The sequence below is a fragment of the Diadema antillarum genome, unplaced genomic scaffold (assembly GCF_040938485.1).
Source record: "Diadema antillarum isolate AM-2024a unplaced genomic scaffold, OU_Dant_1.0 seq00000597_RagTag, whole genome shotgun sequence".
Taxonomy (NCBI): domain Eukaryota; kingdom Metazoa; phylum Echinodermata; class Echinoidea; order Diadematoida; family Diadematidae; genus Diadema; species Diadema antillarum.
Genome location: NW_027271528.1, coordinates 2,160,549 through 2,183,030, shown reverse-complemented (window position 1 = coordinate 2,183,030; position 22,482 = coordinate 2,160,549). Strand labels below are relative to the sequence as shown.

The following is a 22,482-nucleotide window of genomic DNA, read 5'->3' as shown; positions in this document are numbered from 1 at the left end:
ACACAATATACGAGTAAAAAACAAAACGAAACAAAAACATTTACTTCAAACGGTGGACACATTTCTGACAACTCACTAAAAGGCCATAGATTGAACAAATCCAAGAAACAGAACAGTACATAACGGAAGACATAAGTCAGCTACCTGATAGTTTAAGCCTGATTAAAAACAACAACAGCAAACAAACAAATGGTCGCAACAATTTATCTCTATAAAACATTATTTTTCTGCAAGTTAAGCAGGATATTTCTGCATTTTTTTTTCTTTTTTTTTTTGCTAGTTTTGCTCGGTCGCGTTGAAACAAAAACGTGTGTTCTTGTTGTTTGGGTTTTTGGAGTCACATTACAGTAATAAAATCGATGTTAATCAAATTTCCAAAACTTACTCTGAATGTCGCACGTTTCTCCTAAGAATTCATTTCCACAGTCACAAGCAAAGTTTGTATTATCGGCGTTGTTTGAACAGGGGCGCCCATTTTGACAGGGGTCGTTGACACAGAAATCTGAGGTATATCGAATGACATTGTATTCATAGAATGACTGAAGGCAGCATTTTGGTGAACGATAACTTGCAGATAGTTATTTTTTTATCTTGATATTAACGTGTCAAACAGAATTTGAAAAACTACATTTCGTCAATACTACACTACTGCTATACGTCATTCTTCACATATATTAATAATGTTATTATGGCAGATCTACAATACATCACAGAACGTAGGGGCGCAAACATAAACAAGCGTCACAAAACATCAGTGTGTTTTTTAAAGAGTTTTAAAGAAGATTATGTGAAATCACTGAAAATTTACATAGAGATTAATATTGTATGAATACATTTTTGGACAAACATTCTATGTAGTGACACACACTAAGTTTTGTACATATCTTGTCTTTTGATGACATACTTATAAATTTATGCAGACAAAGTTTATCAGGCAATATGTATTATTGCGATTAATCCGTCATGATGTCAACGACAAATTTTCCAAACTTACTTTGAATGTCACACGCTTCTCCCAAGAATTCATTCCCACAGTCGCAAGCAAAGTTTGTATTATCGGCGTTGTTTGAACAGGGGCGCCCGTTTTGACAGGGGTCGTTCGCACAGAAATCTGGAGCATCAAACACAAGTGTTTTCGTCTGACTAAAACTCGCACTTGGTATGAGACAAGACGATTCGGCGGCTGATAGAAAGTTCTTTTTGGGCGGCAATAATCTATATTTTGTCACTACTGCACTTTTTACAATTTACATGCAATTAATCAAACGGATAAACAAAACAACAAAACATATACATCACACAGAACGGTGCTGTCAAACAAACACAAAACACGCATATCAGTGCTTTTTTGAAATGTCCTCCAAAAAACTCTCTTTGAATGTTGGGAAATTTGCCTAAAATACTTTTTACTTCTAGAATTGAGTGTTCATGGAGTTCCTGTAACTTTTTCCCCCCGTGTTCTCTAAAGGCATGATTGTACATTTTACTACGTATATTCGGGGAAATTCCTTGGAGCATTTTGTATCATCTACTCAATCATAAATTCAGCGATAGATTGATGAAAACTTACTCGCAATGTCACATGTGTTGCTCAGGTATTCATCTCCGCAGTCACAAACAAAGTTCGTGTTATCATCGTTGTTTGAACACGGCCGTCCATTTTGACAGGGGTTGTTGGCACAAAAATCTGGAATGGTTGGAGACACGGTCATGTAGTTGTGTAGATAAATCTACCAGGATTGAATTGTGTGTGTTTCTTGGACGAAATATCATGTTAACAAAAATAGATCTTTGTACAAACTGCACGTTGGTGCAGTAACGTACCAGCTACACACATTTTGTCAAACAAAACGAAACAGGAAAACAAAACACAACAAACACAAAGCAAAAAGGAGAACATATTATGACGAGTAGTTTGCTGTCCCCAAACCTAATCGCATAGAGTAGACCTACCGTTTTGTTTAACGTTGAGCCGAACCAGAGAGGATGCTGTGACAGTTATGAAATTTGTACTATATCAAGAAAGTTCCGGCATACTTGATGTGAAGATATGGTTTAAACCATGGAAAATTTGTATGGAGCACCAAGTGTCACATGGTCTATTTCGTTACGAAATCAGTCATTTTGTAACGAAATAGACCATGCGACACTCGACGCTCCATACAAATTGTCCATATTTCGTAACGAAATAGACCATGCGACACTTGGCGCTCCATATAAATAAACCATGGTTTAAACCATGGTTTCAATTGTACCACCTTCGTGAATTCGGGCTTAGAAGTTCCTGGGAGGCTGAATATAAAATTTATAGAAAATGATTGTGAGGATTTCACGCAACCTTCTTGATAAGCTATGTCTTTAAGGAATCATTGTCATAGATTCAAGTGACCAAAAATGAACTTACTCTGGGTTTCACACGTATCCCCAAAGTATTCATCCCCACAGTCACACACAAAGTCTGTATTGCCGTTGTTGTTTGAACAGGGTCGCCCGTTTTGACAGGGGTCGTTCACACAGAAATCTGAAAGGGTGCAAGTATACATAATTCCACAGGTGCATCGGAGGTATACAGTGGTACATTACAGAGCTAAAGACAACACGAATCACATATTTAAAGATGATAAACCTCAAAAGATAACAACAATTGCATACAGATAACCATGTGCAAAAACAAAAACTCAACGTAAAACCACAAACAAGTACATTGTAGGGTCCTACTAACGTTTTATAAGGTTCTGACTTTTCTTTTTCACACAATTTTCACAACAGATCGATGAAGTGCGGATGACTATGTCTTTACTGCTTTAAAAGCTCCTAATTTGTGTTTAGGACAGCTGTTACCACAATCACATTAATTGCAGAATCGCAAGATTTATAAATTCGCCAATGCATTTTGAAAAATCGCTTTTAAATTCCATATGTATCCCCTCAACGTTACAACCCCCACGAACGAATTTGGCAATATCTCCGAAAGGCTCTTCATATTTGACACGAGTGACACTGAATTGTATTTACTGCCTTCTGAGTGCATGTTTTCACTGCTAGTGATGAAGGTTGCAATTAGTTTCATACAATCAAAGTTCATCATAACTGGTCAACATCGAAGGAATGCTTCAGACTTTCGTCAGGCATGCGTCTCTGGCAGATGTCAGAATGTGACACTTCTCTGTTCAGATTGAAATCCCAGCGTTGTCATTTCGTACAAATTATTGCATTTTTTGTGTTACTTTTGTATTAAAGAGCCTCTGGAAATTGACCATAAATTGACAAAGCTGAGTGCGCAGAACTTACTTTGGACGTCACACGTATCCCCAAGGTATTCATCACCGCAGTCACACACGAAGCCTGAATTATTGTCATTATTATCACAGGGCCGCCCATTTTGACAGGGGTCGTTCACACAGAAATCTAAGACGGTACATGACAGACATAGTGTAAATGGCCATGAGGCTTTGTGTTATAGTAGTGCGAGCTAAATTTCCGAAAGTTTTACTCATGGATTGCTCACTTTACAGAAATCTCAGGAATACAAGGCATGTATTTCTAGTTTTATTGTTTGCCGCTCATTATTATTACGTATAATTTATCATTATCTACATTCTCTTTCCTACAGAATTATTCTATTGCACAGTGACACCCCATCCCCCCCCCTCTCTCTCTCTATCTCTATCTTTCTCTCTCTCTCTCACACACACACACCCACACACGCACACACACACACACACACACACACACACACACACACACAATTAGGTTTTAAATAACTCGGCATCTCACGCCATACTCATCAGTGTAACCAGTTTACCTGTGTTTTGCTGAATATTTGACACAACACCTTACTCTCCTTCATTTATGCTTTATATAATTATTATTTAACAGTTGTTGAGATAATGTATCATTCAGAATAAAGCTGAAAAAAGCGGACATTACAGAGTGTTATCCGACCGAATTTTCTTCCACAAAGATGAATTGACAGTTTTTTTCAAACTATCGATTTTATTTCCATTAAAAAAAAAAACATATATATATATTATATATATATATATATGGGATTGGGGTGAGGAGGGGTATCAATTCAGTTTATTACTTACTCTCTATGCCGCAGCGTTTTCCGAAGTACAGGCCGCCACAATCACACTCAAAATCGGTATTGTCGGCATTGTTGGAACAGGGCCGATTGTTTCTGCAGGGGTTGCTTGCACAGAAATCTGGAACAACGTCAAAGGACATCTCCACTGAACAGGACTGGCTGCTAACACGGACTAATGTACATTATCTTTTTCTTGTCTATCTTAGGCCATTTACAACCTGTTTGGAACGCACTTGAGCTGGTTAAAAGAACAACCTGCTGCGTTGGTTAGTTCATTTTAATGTGGAGTTATACGGGGCATCATAACATCACACAAGGGACGTTATTATGCAACAAAATGTTGGAAAGCTTTCCATAACCAGTAATTATGCGTTGGAGGATATCCAGTTCCATCCGTGGCATTTCCTTTGAGGCATGAAAATACATTATCTTTGAAACATTACTATATAGTGCATCAAACACGTCAGACAAAACAGTGTAATATAGGACATCTGCACAAACAAACATAATGACATACACAAATGAAACTGAAGACAAGTGATATATTCGCGGGACTAAAAGCAAAAGAAGAAAGATATATCCGAACAAAACGTGCCGCTATGTTTGTATATATACTTTTTTCATAAAACATTGAAGCTGAATAGTTTGGAAGAATATCTCCGTCGCAACGTCTGCTTTCGAGTGATGTTGTGACGCCCTATACCATTATGTCTCTCTGCTGCGAAGGTGCAGTGCGCCACCTATTGTCTATAATGGATGAAATAAAAGCTATTTTACTGGGCTTAAATGGAATAAATGGAATGAAACAAAATCCAGTGTCCTCGTGTCGTCGAGATGGAGATGTGTGCATGTTGAGACTGGCTCCGCTGTATTATTTTTACAACACTTCACAACAGCTCTCCTACAGCGAAATTTACTGGAGATGATATTTTATATACTAAATAAACTGCAGTAAATTATGTTATACTACACACATTCCCGACAAGGAGTCAGCATGAAGATTGACTTCTACTGTCTTCCATCGGTTGGTGGCGCTTTTTGATCCTTTCTGGACGCAGAAGAAGCTTTCTCGATCCTATATAAAGGCTACAGTCAAGCTTTTGTATTATGTCAACACTACTACACTCCAATGTGTATTGCTATAATGCGTTCTGTGTATTGATGACCATAACGGTGGTGGTGGTGGTGATGATAACAGAATAAAGGTAACAATGGTGGCGCCAATATTATAGTAATTTTTGATGTCGATAACGAATATCATGAGGATGATGACATTGATGATAGTGATAATAATAGTATTTAGCAATGACGATGGTAATGATGATGATACTGTATATTTTTTTGAAAGTGTGCAAGCTTATGTCTGAGCTGGGCAGATCTTGCTCGACTTTCATATAGTCATGCGTATCTGTCTGAGAGAGCGTTAGTGGAAAACTTTTTTGATGGGGGGGGGGGGGGGAATATAAACTTGCTCTTGACTTGAGCTTCTCCTATACCAGTTTCTTTCAAGGCACTTATGAAAACAAGTAAAATTTTAAATGGGTTGACGGTAAGCATTACTATCGGCGATACCGACCAAAAGAGCCCTTTTATAGGCCTTCGGTAATGGAGGTATTACGTGTGCCTACTGTTCGGCCAAAGAAGTTTAAATTCTATAGATTTAAAACGAGGAGCGCCTAAATACATTCTTATAAGGGTAAATGAAACGAAGTTGTGCGTCAAAAATAGAGTACACTAAAATTTGTACTTACTTTGAGTTTCACACGTATCTCCGAGATAGTCGTCTCCACATTCACAAACAAATCCTGTACCAGCATTATTATTGCTGCATGGTCGTCCGTTCTGACAAGGGTCGTTGGCGCAGAAATCTGTAAATCAGGACAAATCGGGTGTATCAGAACACAAATTTCGTATAAGCAGCTTTGTGCTTTTCGTTGAGACACAATATTATTACGTAATGATATGAGTGGCTCGGTGCGAGCACTAGATGGCGCTATTCAGGTGACATTCAGGAACCAGAAGAGGTGACGCTGACGTCGAAAGACGCCAAGCACGTTAAGGCGCACAAGATATAGCCGTCATTGTCTTCTATTCCTATGTGAGGATAGCTGAGCACATACTACGTATAGCTTCATGAGGAATGTTCTTTAATGAAGAGACTGAAAGGTATATAATAGGGCCTATGTTTTCGACTCTTTTTCTTTCTCCAAGCAGGAATACCTCTTCCTATATTTTATCATTATTATCGACAGCTCGCTGGACACAGATACTTCTAAAACTGCAACGCAAATCTGGTACACGTGTATCATCATGATTGTGTTTTTGATAACATAATGCACATTTAGATCTATTCAACAAGTGGTAAAACGCAACGCTCTTCAACATTGAGAATACTCAAGAAGAGATGTTTGACTACACAGTAGTTTGAATGAGAGCTAAAACGATAAAATGACATACAAGACAAACACTTTCAGACACATAGGCTACAAAAAGGATAGCACTATACAAGCAAAACAAACACAAACACAAACACAGTGCAGAAAGAGAACTTACGATAGCTTCACAGACTTCCACGAGACAAGACGAAACAATTAAAGACGCTTGTTAAAAATGTCATACGCGCACTTACTCGTCTCTTCACAGGTGTCACCTAAAAATTCATCCCCGCAATCGCATACGAATCCGGTGTCGTCAGCGTTGTTTGAGCACGCGCCTCCATTCTGGCACGGGTCGTCCGCGCAGTAATCTAAAAATACAGTCGCGTGATGTTACAGTACAGTGAAATAAGTTACATACTCCTTCACTATGAAATACCTCGGCCTTATAATGATAATTACCTCATTTACATCTGTATACACACATTGAATTGCATTGTATTGCATTGTTATAATGTGATACATCTATATAATGTTTGTGCACATATTTATATATTTCATATAGATACTTGTAGGCAAAGGTACTTGGGAAAAACTGATACGATGTTGTGGGCATCTGAATAAAAGCATATACTTGCAGTCGTCTTGGTAATAAACACATTTTCCATATGTATATTAAACACCACATCATTATTTTTGTTTAAAAAAAACTTGATCACTGTATAAGGTATGTTTCGTAATTTGCACATTCATTGACCAATCAATACTTTTGTTTCAATTCAAAAAAATAAGAAAAGCAAGTTTAGTGTTTAAAGACTTAACACACAACGCGTTACTTGCTCCACAAATGTTTGAGCGAGCACATGAAAACTAAACTTACGTAAATCGTTGTAAATAGTGCGCGTTATACAATCAAGACGTATTAATTCCACCAAATGACGATAATGTAAGTGTGTTTGACAATGTAGGTACATTAGTTAATATCTGAATGGGCGAATGAATTTCGACACTTTACTCTCTAAAAAAAAATCGAGTGAAAATTTTCACTCTAAAAAGAGTGAATACAAAAAAGAGTGAATTTCGAGTGAAATTGGAGTGAATTTTGAGTGAAAATGCTCATTTTCACTCATTTTGGAGTGACGTCAGGGATCACTCGAAGATTTTGGAGTGATCCCTGACGTCACTCCAAAATGAGTGAAAATGAGCATTTTCACTCAAAATTCACTCCAATTTCACTCGAAATTCACTCTTTTTTGTATTCACTCTTTTTAGAGTGAAAATTTTCACTCGATTTTTTTAGAGAGTAATTAGCAAAATTTTAAACATCGAACTTCGGTTACTGATGTTACAGTAACGTATTATACACCGAATGATCACAATAAAAGAAAAACAATGTTCCTTTTTTCCCTCTTGGCACTATTCCTCGTGTATTGCTAATTGCAATCATATCAAAATCTGTAATTTCCTCTTGTATTTTCTTAGGCTGTAATATCAGTGACTTTGACGGCAGTCAGGTTAATGTATCTTCTTCTGCTGGAGTATAGGAACCGATTATCTTTTTCAAGTTCCTAAATGAATAGTTCTAGGAATAGAAACATTACTCCGATCAGACGTCAAATCATCCACTTTGAGCTTCGAGTTTCGTCTCATATTTTTTTTTCTGGGTGTGTGACGTAGCAATCAAGAGAGACTAAAATAGACATTATACATGAAGTATATCATTATAAAATATACAGAGCCGAGGAAAAAAATGTCGCTAAAACATCTGATCAGTGACAAGATTTTGCAGTATGACACTTCCCGTTAATTTGGATAGGGAGCAAATTAAAGAACATGAATACAATCTGACAAAAAATTATATTTTATGAAATAACATTATTTTCCTCCTCTAGAACCTAAACCATTGTACAAGATGAAAATGAAATTAAGACAAAAAAAACCCTCCATGACGACATCATTTCATATATATTAATTAATCAATTAGTTACAAAAATGTAGCAGCACTCATTTTGAAGGCATCGTTTAAAGTTAAGGGATATCATCATGACATCATACGACCTATTACGCACAAACACATAAAATACGGATATATTACAGTTCACTTTTTCAACATGGCCATGAGATAGGGAAATCCTTTTCCACAAGAGATTACTAAGAAGCCTGGTTCAAAAACAGAGAAGAAAAAATGAATTTGTAAGAAACTTTCTTTTTTTTTTGCGCAATTTCCAGTCACTTCCTAAATATATTATAATCATTATGATAAATAATTTATCATATCCATAATATCAGAACGAATTCTCTTTGTATATTTTTTGGTTTTGCTATCTCCGATTGAAATTGGAGAGCACTGCTTTCGAAAGAGAGCTGCTACATAAAATTCAATGAAACAAGGACGGATCATCACGTTTCGTTATGCACATTACACTCCATGAATATTATCAGACACTCAAACAAACCCGGGAATGGTAGATCTGGAGGGAGAAAAAACTAGGGATGAACGAGAACATTATAAAACAATCTTGCACCTGCACTTCCCGGTTTTTTGCGAACATAATGGTTAATACACCTGAAATACAGAACGATACGGAGTTGTGAATTGACTTAATGTGTGAATAATGGATAAAAGATGAAAATAACATGCATGCAGAATGTTAAAATGAATATGGTGGAGTGAAAGTTGTGAAGAAAGATGAGAGTGAAATGATGTTTCTAATTCTACATGAAGTGGAGCATTTACAGTATAACCTTTTTTTTCACGCTACACGCACAAACCAAGATATATTAATCGGAGTGAAGTGCAATATATCATATACATTTATGAACACCGTTATTTCCCGACGTCGCTAAATCTTACTCGTGATAGCGCAGGTTCGTCCCAGGTAAAGATTTCCGCACACACACCGAAAATTGGTGTTTTGATTGTTGTTCAAACACCGTCGCTCGTTTTGGCAGGGTTCGTCCACACAGAAGTCTGAAAAGTTGGGTCATGGATGCACACACATGCGTTGGAAAAATCATAGAACAGCAAATTTGCGACATTCTCATATGTCGCTTGCTTCCGTTCGACGAGATCATGCGCCTTTTTATTTGCTCAGATGTTATCATGTTTTGAATATCATGATTATCATAGATTAGACCTTTTCATATTTTCTTTTATGTTGAATCTGTGATCAAAAATGTTCTTGTATTGATAAAACTGATTTGGAGTTATTCACTTCTGGTTTGCTTACATGTTTGTTTGTTTTTTTCGATTCAGACAACGGAAAATCTACTGCAAGTCTAGGCGAAACTAAAGATAGGTGAAAATGAGAAGAAAGCTATGATGTAGCTGGAGACAATGAAGACAAAAAATGCTCTTACAAACTATAATCGGAGGAGAAATGAGATTTGTTCTTTTACCACACGAAGTAATATATTCGGCATACAAGTCTATGTGATGCAGGAACAGGGACTATTTTATAGTTCCCTGACACTGGGAGCAGAGAGAAAAAAAAAATTGCTTCCCTATAATGAATTGAAAACGAACCTTGTATTTCACACGTGACTCCAATCCAGCCACGTGGGCACGAACAGGCAAATCCACCGTTGAGTTCGTCACAGACTCCTCCATTGATACAGGGGGAAGAGTCGCATGGGGGAGGGATGATAGCTGTTTGAAAAAAAGGGGATGAAATGAAGAAAGGGAAATTGGGTTTTTGCATAAATGTCCGGAGATTTTAATAGTATCTAAATCATATCCAATTCCGATGCATCCTCTTCTGGTACTAGCTTTAGCGACGAAACATGCTATAGCCATACAATAGGCCCTACCCCTTTTTTAGAACAGTCCACTAATAAGAACAATAACTCCAGTCAGGCAACTTCTGATTGTATAGTTGGTAGTAGATTAGCGTGAGATTGATATCTCACGGATATTAGCAATTGGAGGGGATTATCCCTCAGGTATTCTCATAAAACAATTCTGATTTTATTTGTCAAAGGTTTGTTTGTATGTTCTCATATTTGAATTCATTCCTTCTGGACCTTCTCATGTTTGTTAGTGAGGTTGGAATGATGTTTTCACATTGTAGTCTTTTTGAAGTATTGGTCCTGATGGCAGATTTTCTTTGAAATGATCGTCCGAATATTCCCTCATCTGAAGCGTTTGAACGCTCTCCCCTCTCCCTCTCACTTCTCTTCTTTTTTACCTGCACTTGGAGAGACTGTAAACCGTCGTGCAGTCTACGAAATACATACTCATAATTACCATAATCTTCATGATTATTGCATTGTCGTAAATATGTATATTGATTAGTAACATGGAACAAAACAACGTCTGAAATACTAATCACGATCAAAAAAATATTTCCATTTTTATTTCAGTTCTAAATATGGCTGTTTGCTTGGAGTAGGCACCTATAGTATATTTTAGGCGGAGAGTACAATTCTAACATAAGTAAAGGATGTGAATTCATGATCTTACGGTCATTGCAAGTAGGCCCTTCAAATCCAGTGGCATCCGTACAGTCGCATTCAAAGTCTGTGTTGTCTGCGTTGTTTGCACACGATGCTCCATTCAAACACGGAAAGTTTATGCAGTAGTCTGGTAATGGGAAAGGTTAAAAACAACAAATTTCGTCAAACAAAACATGATGTGTGAAAAGCAGACAAAAGGAATTATAGTTTTCGACACCTGTATACATCTTATAATCATTATAACACTAAACATAATTATGAAATTTCTGCCTTCAAAAAGATCGACTTTTCACTTCAATTGCACTATTCTTCCATTAACTACCGGTGAGTATTAATATTCCCCTATCTGTTTTTCAATGTTTCTGTCTTTGATCTGCCGGCCAAGAAAGATTGTATTCTGGGAAACGATGACATTCACATTTTTACGGCTTCCTGGTTATCGTTGAATCTTACTGTTGTGCTCGCAGTTGTTGCCGAGATAGTCCGGTCCACAGTTGCAGACGTATCCCGAATCGTCGCCGTTGTTGCTGCATGGCCGCCCGTTCTGACAGGGGTCACCATCGCAGTGATCTACGGGAGACAGAAGATCGTATATAGTTAATACACAAAGCATAATAGACTCACTATCCCTCCCTCTCCGCATTCTCTCTCTCTCTCCCCTTTTCTCTATAACCAATATTTATAAGGATTGGAAGATATAGTAAGATAGGAAGTAAGATATGAATTAGTGTTCACATGCAAACAGAAACTTTGGACACAGAGAGCGGAAAGTATTACGTCAGGTCCAAAAAAATATACGTGTCCATACAATTAAAGCTGCTCAATAGAATATTGTATATTTAGTAGTTCATTTTTATCAAACCATACTGACGTATCTCAAATTCTGCATTGAATTTTCTTAATGGGTTTCTCTCATTTTTTTTCCACGTTTGAAGAATCCATCTTGACTTACCTATGTTTACTAGTTTTTTTTTAATTGTCACCTTACAACAACGATCATTAGAGCGTATCACCTAATCATTGGACCGTCGTAATATTGATACTCTAAGTGTTTAATTTAAGTTTTAACTGAGTCATTTAACAAGACAAGGGTTACTGTTTACATACATAAGATCTTTAAAAAATACATATAGGCGAAGTATACTCGTCCTATGATACAAGAGCCAACTTTTCCCAAAACGACTTACTGACGACAGCGCAAGTCTCGGTGAGGTACCCCGTACCACAGTCGCACTCAAAGCCAGTATCGTCGGCGTTGTTGCTGCATGGCCGTCCGTTGGCGCACGGTGTACCCACGCAATAATCTTCAAAGAAACACAACATATAGAATAACATTGTACTCGCTATTACAATTTGGTATCACGAATGCAGAAGAGGATACAATACTTACATTCCTTGATCAATTCAAATTGATGAATAAAAAAAGGTGAAAATACTGTTGTGGAGAGCAGATCAAGTTACCTAATCATGCATGGTAACCATGAACCTTATCTAACTTACAGCATATGATAATCAGGCCCTATTATTAACAATCATTAGAATCTTGTAACCACGCGAGAATAAAAAAATAAATCACATCTATGTCTTTACTTTCAGAGACAAAAAAAAATCACTGAAACATCCCATATATCCAAGTTTGATGAGAGATACCATATCATGACGGAAAACTGAAACGTGTTGTTCTTTGATTGTGAACACATGCTGGATCTATTTTCAAGAACTTATCATTGAACACGGCACACTATGATAACCACGCACTGATGGGTCAACTTACCTCAAAGCTATAGGTACATTTACGAAATAAAATGTATAGCATGAAAACGACTTACCCAGAATGGTGCAATTTTTGTCCACATATTGTCCTCCGCAATCGCAGACGTAGTCGGTTCCTTGGGCGTTGTGGCTACACGTGCCTCCATTCTGACAGGGGTTCGGGTCACAGTAATCTGCACGCAACAAGAGAGAATGGAAAATACAGTAACAATACATGTTTACTTGCGATGTAAATTAATGATTGCGATGACTTTAGGTAATAGTAACAATGATGGTATTGAATCAACAAGATCATCAATTTGCAAGTCTACAACTTGGATATGTTTTAATCACACATATTGTAAAATAAATATCATATTGCAATAGGCGCGGTCACACTGGCAAAAGATCGAGAAGTTTGGCGAGGGTGGCATATCCCTAGATGGAGTGGGAAGTTTCGCGCGAAGTTACGCGGGAAGTTTGCGATCACACTGGCAAACCTTCGAGATCTTAAAGATCGCGATCTTAAACTTCTCGATCTTTTGCCGGTCTGATCGCGCCTAAAGTTCTTTCACTTAATTGATTAATTAATTAGTAGTTGGTCAAAGTCATGTAACGTATGATAGGCCTAAATATCGGAGGCAACGTGGTATATGCGCAAACCGTAAAAGAAAAGAAAAACTTCTGGCAGTGATCTGGAAGATACATTCATATACTTCTTCAGATATACACCTGCTTGCAGTATTATTGACACAACTGCCTATACAAGTACAACGAAGCAGTAGTTACCAGACTCCGTGCACGTGATTCCCTGGTAGCCGGGTGCACACTGGCAGAAGAATCCCTGCCCGTTTGCCGCGTTGAAACACAAGGCTCCGTTCTGGCATGGCGCGTCCTCGCACGTCGTCACTAGGTGCAAAAATGGCGGGAAATGGGGACGCAGGCATTAACGAAAATGTAATAACCGCGACTATTGATTTTTAAAAAATGAGGACTCTCGAGTTGTTACAGTTGATACGCTCATAATCGAGCACAAAATCAACTAGAGCGGTTACCATAAATCGTTATTCGTGGACAGACATCGACGCGAAGTAAACTTGAACACGAGAAAGTAGTTATCGTCGACTTTCACTTGATTTCTATAGGTTATCTATATGCATAAATGAATAATCGTAATCGTCCTATTCGTCGAAAGATGACAGAATGTTTATGGCAATGTTGAAACGTTTTCCAGCAATGTTTGTCGATTTTTATACACTAGGTTTTTTTCATATCCTTGATAATGAATAAGTGTGTATATATATCCGATATATATATATATATATACATCTGTATATATATATATATATATATATATATATATATATATATATATATATATATAATTATATGCATGAGTTGAATATCTCGCCGTAATGTTGTGTAACAGTAGTCAACGAATTATTCTTTGACTGGAATATGCAATGTATACAGTGGAAAAGAAGTGGACACTCTCGCGTGATATCTGGTTCTCTATAGGAGAACAGATCCTTATGTCGTCATCTAGATGTGAAAAAGATACAAATCGGTAGCCTGTCCAGTATCACATACATGACTTCCAACGGTACGAAGACAGAAATATCAACCAAACCGGAAACACAGTATTGATCAAATTTGAATTTCATGCTGTTGCAAAGGCATGTGATGGAAACAAATAAGGCGATCTATACAAGCTGTGATCTACTAAAATCAATACGTTGTGTTTACAGTATGGGCCTTGTTTTATATTTCGCTGGGCCGTACTCACGTCTGACGAGACACGTCGGTCCTGTGTAGCCCGTGCCGGCGCAGTCACAGCGAAACACATTGAACGTGTCGTCGTAACAAACTCCACCATTTTGGCACACACCCGCGTTATCACGACAGTATGATGCTACGTGGAAATGAACAGGTGCAAATGAAATCATGATTGCTCAGTAAATACTGATGGAAATGAAGAGAAAATCTATGGAACAGATATCTATGATAAACTTACTTTGTATCCAAGTAAAGGACTATGAAAGTGATATTGCCTCTAGTGCCATCTCCGTCCATAAGATGCAACAGTCACACATTCTTGATAATTGTGTGGCTGATAATACAACGTATGTGTCAGTTTGGGAAATGAGTTTCAGTTCGATGTCTCCATAAAGAGTGGATTGTATTGCATGTCGTGACACACACCTAATAATAGGATATGCTAATCGGTAAGCTTCTATGTATGTATGGACATATGCCACATAACTGAGACAAATGAAACTGAGTTCTACATGATGATCCTTGAATGTTAGCAATAATTATGAAGTTTCTATTTTCAGGACAAATACGATTCATCAAAGTTTAAATCGAGTTGGCCGAGAAGACACGTACACTAAATGGAAATCTATGGCAACTGACATAAAATTATGACTGAGGCCGAAAAGCCAGTCAAATTGAAATGAAATCGAGATCACAATCGATATCTAAAGATGTACTTACTTGGTCCGTAAATCGGAATCGATTTCACCTGTTCCCAGTACCTGTCTTCGCTGGTCACGAAAGTTGCGCTGATGGTTCAAGATAAAGGTTGACAATTATGGTTGAGACACCAGCAAAATAAGTTTTCGAGAAAGTCGATTAACAAACGATGTCATATTTTTAATGATATTCTTTTGTAGTGTCTGTCGCGATATTTTTCAGGGGTGTTTGCGGCGTTCTGATTTGTTTCTTTCATTTTTGTTTTGCTTCCGCAAAATCCAATTGATATGTATAAATACTTTGATAAGTAGATCTTTGATAGTAATCTTTCATTCCAAACGGAACAATTGATACAAATATATACAAATATAGCTATCTTAATTCACGATATTATGATGATAGAGCAGGACTGAACATTATCGTAGTGATAAACTTAGAAAGGAATGAACCAAACATTCAGATTATATCTCAAACATTTTGGCGGTGATGAATTATGGTGAAGCAAGGTTTCCAACTTTTGCCGTTAGTGTTGCTCGAAACAGATTTTATTAGGCAATTCGAGATATCAGAGTTAATGATATTTCGCGGTTCTTCCAAAGTGCAATAATTCTGAATGATACTAGATAATTAATTTCATGGGAGTTTCCGTGTACGTGTTATACAAAATAATATTGTAACGACACAAAATAGTGAGAATACCACGAGATATTTACAAAAGGACAATCAAATTTGGTAGTTATTACATTCCTAATTCACCTTCGAGACCATTATGTCATCTCGTCGCCGAACACGACATCAATGTATGAGAAACAATGAATAAATAAATAAATAAATAAATAAATAAATAAATAAATAAATAAATATATATATATATATATATGTATATACATATATATTAATTAATTGATAATACAACATGTATCAATTCAGAAATATGAAAATACATGAAGGACGTATAGCATTTTGTTAGGCTATCTTCGTATCATAGTGGACATATGAGACGTAGTATATACATAATACCCCTCCAAAAAGTTCTTCTAGAAGAATGATTAAAAAGAAACCAATAAGATGTAAGGCAAAAAGCTGAATTGCAGAAGTTTTTTGAGGGGCTGATGTATCAGTGTATGTACACTGTAAAAACATCGGTGTTAGATTTAACACCACGGGTGTTAAATCTAACACCGATCAAACTTCAATAAAGGACCACACCCACAGGTGTTAAAAATGCACTGTGATGGTGTTGAAAAGTGTTCACCTGACACTTCGTGGTGTTAATTTGACACTGTACCTGGTGTTATTTTGACACTGTACTGGTGTTAATTAAAAAATGACACCACATGGTGTTGATTTGATATTTGTTGGTGTTAATATCAATGGTTTAACACCCGTCCAGCTTCAATAAGAGACCACACCAGCTGGTGTTACTTTGGTGTAAATTTATTTTCACATTTTTTTCAAAAATCTAGTATTTTAATGTAAAATTCTTGATCGTCTTGTTTAAATTAAAAATCAACAAGAAGTGCAGTTACTAAGAAACTCTTCAAAAACAGTTTAAAATTTGGAAATGACACCCGGAGGTGTTAATTCAACACCATAAATGAGCACCGAAAATTTAACACCAGCTCGGTGTTCACTATTTAACACCGGACTTTCTGCAGTGTAGGCCCTACATTTATGATGTATACCTGTATACATGTGCATATGTATATTGAGAGAGAGAGAGAGAGAGAGAGAGAGAGCTAAGGTGTCGTCTGCCAACTTGGGACAAAGAAAATTAGGCGGGAACTCACACAAACTGAATGTTGCCGATGTCTGAGGAAGGAGCCTGCCACAGGATCTGAATGGAGCTCGCTTTCTCGCTGCTATCAGAGTGGGTGACCGTGTCTGCTGCGTTACTGCACGAGGCTGGAACCAGGCCGAAGCTGTCGGGTACGAAGAAGGCACCTACAGGGGTGCTGGAACCGACGACGCGAGCTTGGAGTATCAGGCCGCGGTACGTCTCGGAGTTGCCGGTGATTTCAATGTAAACTGCATGTACAGAACACAACCGATGTCAGAATCAACGTTTAAAAATTGAGATGATGATTCAGCTTTTAACTTTTTGCGAGATACTCAGAAATCACTTTGTGAAATATTGAAGAGCATCCATAAGAAGAATTCAAAGTTTATTTGATGGAAAGCGGTTTTGAAATACCTGCATGTGATTTATTAGGATAGCGCTTCGAATTGAATATCTAATAAACTCCTCTAAGAATTGCAAAGTGCTCTAACATATTTCATAAGAGGTTTCTTATTGAATGAAAGAAAGATATCATTCAGAGGGGTGAAGGTTCAGATGTGAGTTTCTTCAGTTTGTCTCCCTCTATGCAAATTAAATGTGTTATGATCGCAACTGATGATCTGTAAATTAACAAATCTTAATTTGTAGAGGGATGATTTAATTTGCGATCTGAACAAATTTAATTTGTAGAGGGAGACAAACTGACGAAACTCACATCTGAAGGTTTTTTATTACTAGTATATAAAAGATCATAAAAACATCGATAACCTGAAACCCCATCTCAACCGAAACTACATTGTTTACCATCCCTTAAGGTGTAATTACTATCGAGTTAATATGAAACTTTGTTCTCTATCTCGCTCTCTCTCTCTCTCTCTCTCTCTCTGTCATTCTATAACTGCGCTTAGATGCTCACGTTGCATTTATATCACGGAGAGTGTATACTGTGAACACTGACAGTTTTCAACAACAAAAGATTTTGGATAAATACGGATCTTGTACGGCAGAGTGCCGTAAGATGTTTCATGGCCCGTCAATTTTCCTGGCATTTTCCGTCGTAAAATGAGTAATCTGCTGTTGGCTGAAAGGGTGATCAAACGGAGAGAAGTTGCATGGCTTTCAACGAGTAGAAATTATGCTTTTAGTTGCTTGTGGCCAAACGCGCCGTAGTGTTTACATGAGACTCTTTTCACAATGGGTTTCTGTAAATATTGCGTCTAACGCAGACAACGATCCCCAAAATACCAGCCATTCTTACGTCACAAACACGGCTGGACCAGTGCCGTATATTAATGTACGGCACTGGGCTGCACTTATGCAAGCATTCACGACTTCCTGCAAAGAGATCAAATTTACTTGTCATCAAACCCAAACTTAAATCTTATGCAGGACATCATTTTGAAGAATTCAAACTTCGCACAACGTCGAAGTCCAGCTTGTATACAGCTTTCATCACTTAACTCTTTCTCACAAAAAATAAAACTTAAGCTCCCATATTGTGGGAATAAAAACAAACCATTTTGAGCGGAAACAAAAAACAGTGCTTCTAACGCTTTAGCCAATATATATGTATTCTTGTTTAGTGTTTAAGTCAATCTGATTACCAGGTGTAAGTATTCTGGGGTACTTTACCTCCACCCGTTTTTTTTTCTTTCATTTTTACAGTTTCGAGATAGAATAACAACATTTTATCGTGGATGTTTTCGTTATTATCAAATAAAAATGTGTATGCAGACTGTCATGAATTAATGTAAAAAGGTATAAAAGAGAAATATAGTGAAATACACATACACACACACACACACACACATATATATATATACATATATACATATACATATATATATACATATATATATATACACACACATATATATATACACACACACACACACACATATATATATATATATATATATATATATATATTACAATGAAGCGTTTCCATTTGATTTATACGTTACAGTTTAGATGAAAGTAAAGAAATGCGCAATCCGTATTATGTTATGTATCATCTTAACGTAACTATGTATTGTAATGTTGTTAATACGATGATTAATATTTCGCCTTTTTTGAGCTCTGACGTTCTGTCTTATTATACTGTGTTTCAAGCTTTTGTAACAGCCGCCATTTCACAGTGAAATCGACTCTTCAGACATGCTAAAGCTGCCAAAAATGTGTCCTTGAAAAGCCAGAGTGGCTTCTTATCTTCTCAAGCCCTCAACGCCCCCTGCCCCCCCCCCCTTTCTCTCTCCCTCTCTCACTCTTCCTCTATGAGAGAAAGGGGAAGAGAAAGGTAACAAATCTAAGCAAGACAACTCGCAAGTGGCCTCGGACGCAATGCAGTTTTATTCATTGTCTTTCGGTTCCGAACAATACATCGATTGTTATTCAGCGTTACATGAAATGACCATTGTCAAATGTAAAGGGAGTTAAAACGCGAATGTGGCGCCCAACGCGAGTTTGCCATGATCAGAATGGCGTGCACGCCCTGCTCACTCCCATCACACAAACAAAACATCCACACACCCAATGCCGCTCTCGTATAGAGTAAGGACATGCTAAGCTAATACCAAAAGGGGTGGGAGGGAGACCGTGACACCGCCCTGCAAATACGACAGGAATGCATTATTGCTCGTCAGTATTAGGCAACGCTTTTGATCAGCTGAAATTATGCAAAAACTACATGCCTGATTGGGTCGCATTACCTTTCACGCTCACACACAAGTTCATGAAAGGCCATAACACTCCGTCGACTAAAAAACTGTCCTAATGATGAAGGAAGTGTTTTTGTAAGGATTGACAGTGACTGAATCGATTTTTAAGTCCGGATAGGATTCCAACCATCATCTCCTATACTAAAACCGTCTGAAGCCAAACTGTAATTCTTTCAGAGTTGCTAGTCAATAACATTGATGAATGTGGCAATTCGGTTAGAAAACATTGTAATTTATATGGCAATAACTGCAGGATTTCAATATAAGAAGAAAAGATGATTATGTTCAGTCGGGTGCTTTGTGATGTCAATGCATAAATTTATATTGTCAGGCATGCTGAAGCACTTCTCTTTATGGCTGAGACATGAACCGAAAACAGCACCCAAACCGAATCGGGCTATAAGTCTGCCTAGATACAATGTAGCTAGAACAAATTATTTGACTTCAAAACATCTCATTATGACAGTTCTTGTTGAGGCGATTTCGGCAACATCAACTTCTTTTGGACTTCTTTCTTTTCTTTTCTTTTTTTGGCAAACACTTCCTTTTTCTACACAAATTGACAGACCAAATTACATGTTTACGAAACATTCTATTGATATAATATATCAAAAAATTATAAAAAAAAGAATATCATTAATACAGAGGAAAAATAATCTGTGAAAACCATGCGGTATCAACAGTCTTTCATTTTAAAAAATGGAAGTGCTTGGAAATATCGTAATGCAGAATTATTCAGTGAATTACGTTCCTCTAGCTCAGCTAAAAACATAGCAAATAAACAATCGAAGGTGATGACAATTCACAGGTCTCATTAGTATGCGCTCTGACTCTCCTCATGTATACCCATCGGATGATGATGATGATGACGATGATCAATGATGCTGATGGTGATGGTGGTTGTGGTGGTGGTAACTGAGTGCCAGGTGTATTAACTTAACCTGGTATTAAAACTCCCCACTTAACAAAATCTATCAGTGTGACTCGTGGTATGCTTTCATTACTTCATAAATACTTCTACGTGAAGAAACCTAATTCTAGAGTAAAATTTACCTTATTTTTTTTTCACCTTCACGTAAAATGTGTTTCATATTATAAAATGTATTTTCACGGTCACTGACACAAAATGAAAAAGAAAAGTAAACTGTAAAAAGAGGCCGGATGACTTGTTAAAATCCTAGCTATCTACCATTTCACAAAATGAGGATAACGTTACTCACATTGCAAAAATCCGCCAGCCGAATACAAATTCGTGGCGGGCGATACCGTGAACGGACTCGACGACGACGTCTGTGGTGTCGCTGCGTAACCCGGTGATAAGGAGGTGCAAATGCCGGAATCGATGTCGAACTGGTCCACGATCTGGGCTTCGCTGAGAGTGGCCGTCATAGTCGTCACGAGAAATGCCGTGAGAAACACGGCGGACGACGAGGCCACAACATTGCACATTTTAGTCCTCGAATACATGATTCAAAGAATGTCTAGAATGTATAAATAAATGTATGCAAACAAGACTAATCAACTATTGCCTAACCCGCAGGTAGATTTGGCACAGTCGGAGAACAGGTGGAGTTCACGTTCGCTGGTGACTATAGGTCTGCTGGCTAGTCCTGGTAGCCCGTCTTCAGTAGATAAAAAGATCAGACGTGAATCAGCTTCCAACTGCCCCTTCTTCGTTTTCTCCTCTCCTGAAATGGCGTAATGAATCCGCAGACAAATTAAATACGGAGAAGTTAATGAGTCACACTTACTCGAAGCAGGTGACAAACATCACACTCAAGAAAACATATTGCTGAACTAACATGCTGTAGTGGTGATTATTCTAAAGCTGGCCTTTACAGAATGACGTCCACCAGATGTTACACATTTACGTGAAGCCAATACGTTGACGGCTTTGGACCCGTGTTACCTAAACGGGGTGAACTTCGGAATCTCGGTACCTGGTAGATGAGACAGTGTATGACGCTCTCCTTACTCAACTGGTGCACCTACTCAACCCACTTGCTGCTCGTCATCTTCGTCTGAAGAGCTTTTACGCCCGTCTCAGGCATAATCCGGATATATGCACGAGAGAGCAAGATGACACGTAACGGCGTTCAGCACACACTTCTCTCAATAGCCTTTAGGACATGGCAGAGACTTCACGATGGGACGCAGTGTTGGTTGGTGGTGGTAATGGCGACTTTGGTATTACGGGGACAGCCTTGAGGGCGGTGATGCGTAGCCCGAAAATCGCGGGACAATGAAAGTGATGAAGAAGCTATTGTGGACTTACGTAATCGTCCACAATGGAGACAGTCGAAGAAAGCAAAGAAACCCTCAATCTGTAAAAGGCGTTGTCCACAGACCGGGAAAGAAGGATGAGGTCATTTCTACCTGAACTAGGCGCGAGTGAAAGGGACGATTTTAAACTTAAAGGATTAATTTTTCTTCTTCTGATGTATGCAAATGAAGTTCCTAGTCCGTGTGGGTGCTATGGGATAGGCCTTATCTTTCTCCAGTTTGTTAAGTTTTTGCTTTCACAGGTGATATGTCGTGTCTATTCACGGCTCTATCTATAAGATTGTGTCTTATTTTTATCACATGTTTATTGCCTTCGGTAATTTGTGATTTTGATGCATAATTTGACAAGAGAAAATACGGAAAGTACGTATTAATTGTAATCCTAATTTTATAAAGCAATATACGTCTTTGAGACACAACAAAAAGTTGAGTTTAAAATTCTAAGACAAAAGAAAGTACACTCTAAGAAACATATGTTCAATTTTGCATCATTCAGACCTTTCCGGTCTGAAATGTGTGATACTATAATAGTGAAGGTGCAAAGATAAACTTATT

General features: G+C 37.7%; 1 protein-coding gene across 1 annotated transcript in view; it reads right to left on the bottom strand.

Annotated features, from left to right (window-relative positions):
• The window catches only part of LOC139735774 (uncharacterized), a 34,265-nt gene extending 13,172 nt beyond the window's left edge, over window positions 1–21,093 (bottom strand). The window contains exons 1-16 of the mRNA XM_071646525.1: window positions 20,865–21,093; window positions 16,938–17,175; window positions 15,169–15,236; window positions 14,459–14,584; window positions 13,462–13,581; window positions 12,750–12,866; window positions 12,108–12,224; window positions 11,374–11,490; window positions 10,928–11,047; window positions 9,992–10,114; window positions 5,842–5,958; window positions 3,292–3,408; window positions 2,405–2,521; window positions 1,571–1,687; window positions 995–1,111; window positions 400–502 (exon numbers count right to left, since the gene is read on the bottom strand). Of these exons, the coding sequence (XP_071502626.1) occupies window positions 400–502; window positions 995–1,111; window positions 1,571–1,687; window positions 2,405–2,521; window positions 3,292–3,408; window positions 5,842–5,958; window positions 9,992–10,114; window positions 10,928–11,047; window positions 11,374–11,490; window positions 12,108–12,224; window positions 12,750–12,866; window positions 13,462–13,581; window positions 14,459–14,584; window positions 15,169–15,236; window positions 16,938–17,175; window positions 20,865–21,093 (2,063 nt within the window). The remainder of the gene's footprint in view (window positions 1–399; window positions 503–994; window positions 1,112–1,570; window positions 1,688–2,404; window positions 2,522–3,291; window positions 3,409–5,841; window positions 5,959–9,991; window positions 10,115–10,927; window positions 11,048–11,373; window positions 11,491–12,107; window positions 12,225–12,749; window positions 12,867–13,461; window positions 13,582–14,458; window positions 14,585–15,168; window positions 15,237–16,937; window positions 17,176–20,864) is intronic.
• Between the last annotated feature and the right edge of the window lie 1,389 nt (window positions 21,094–22,482).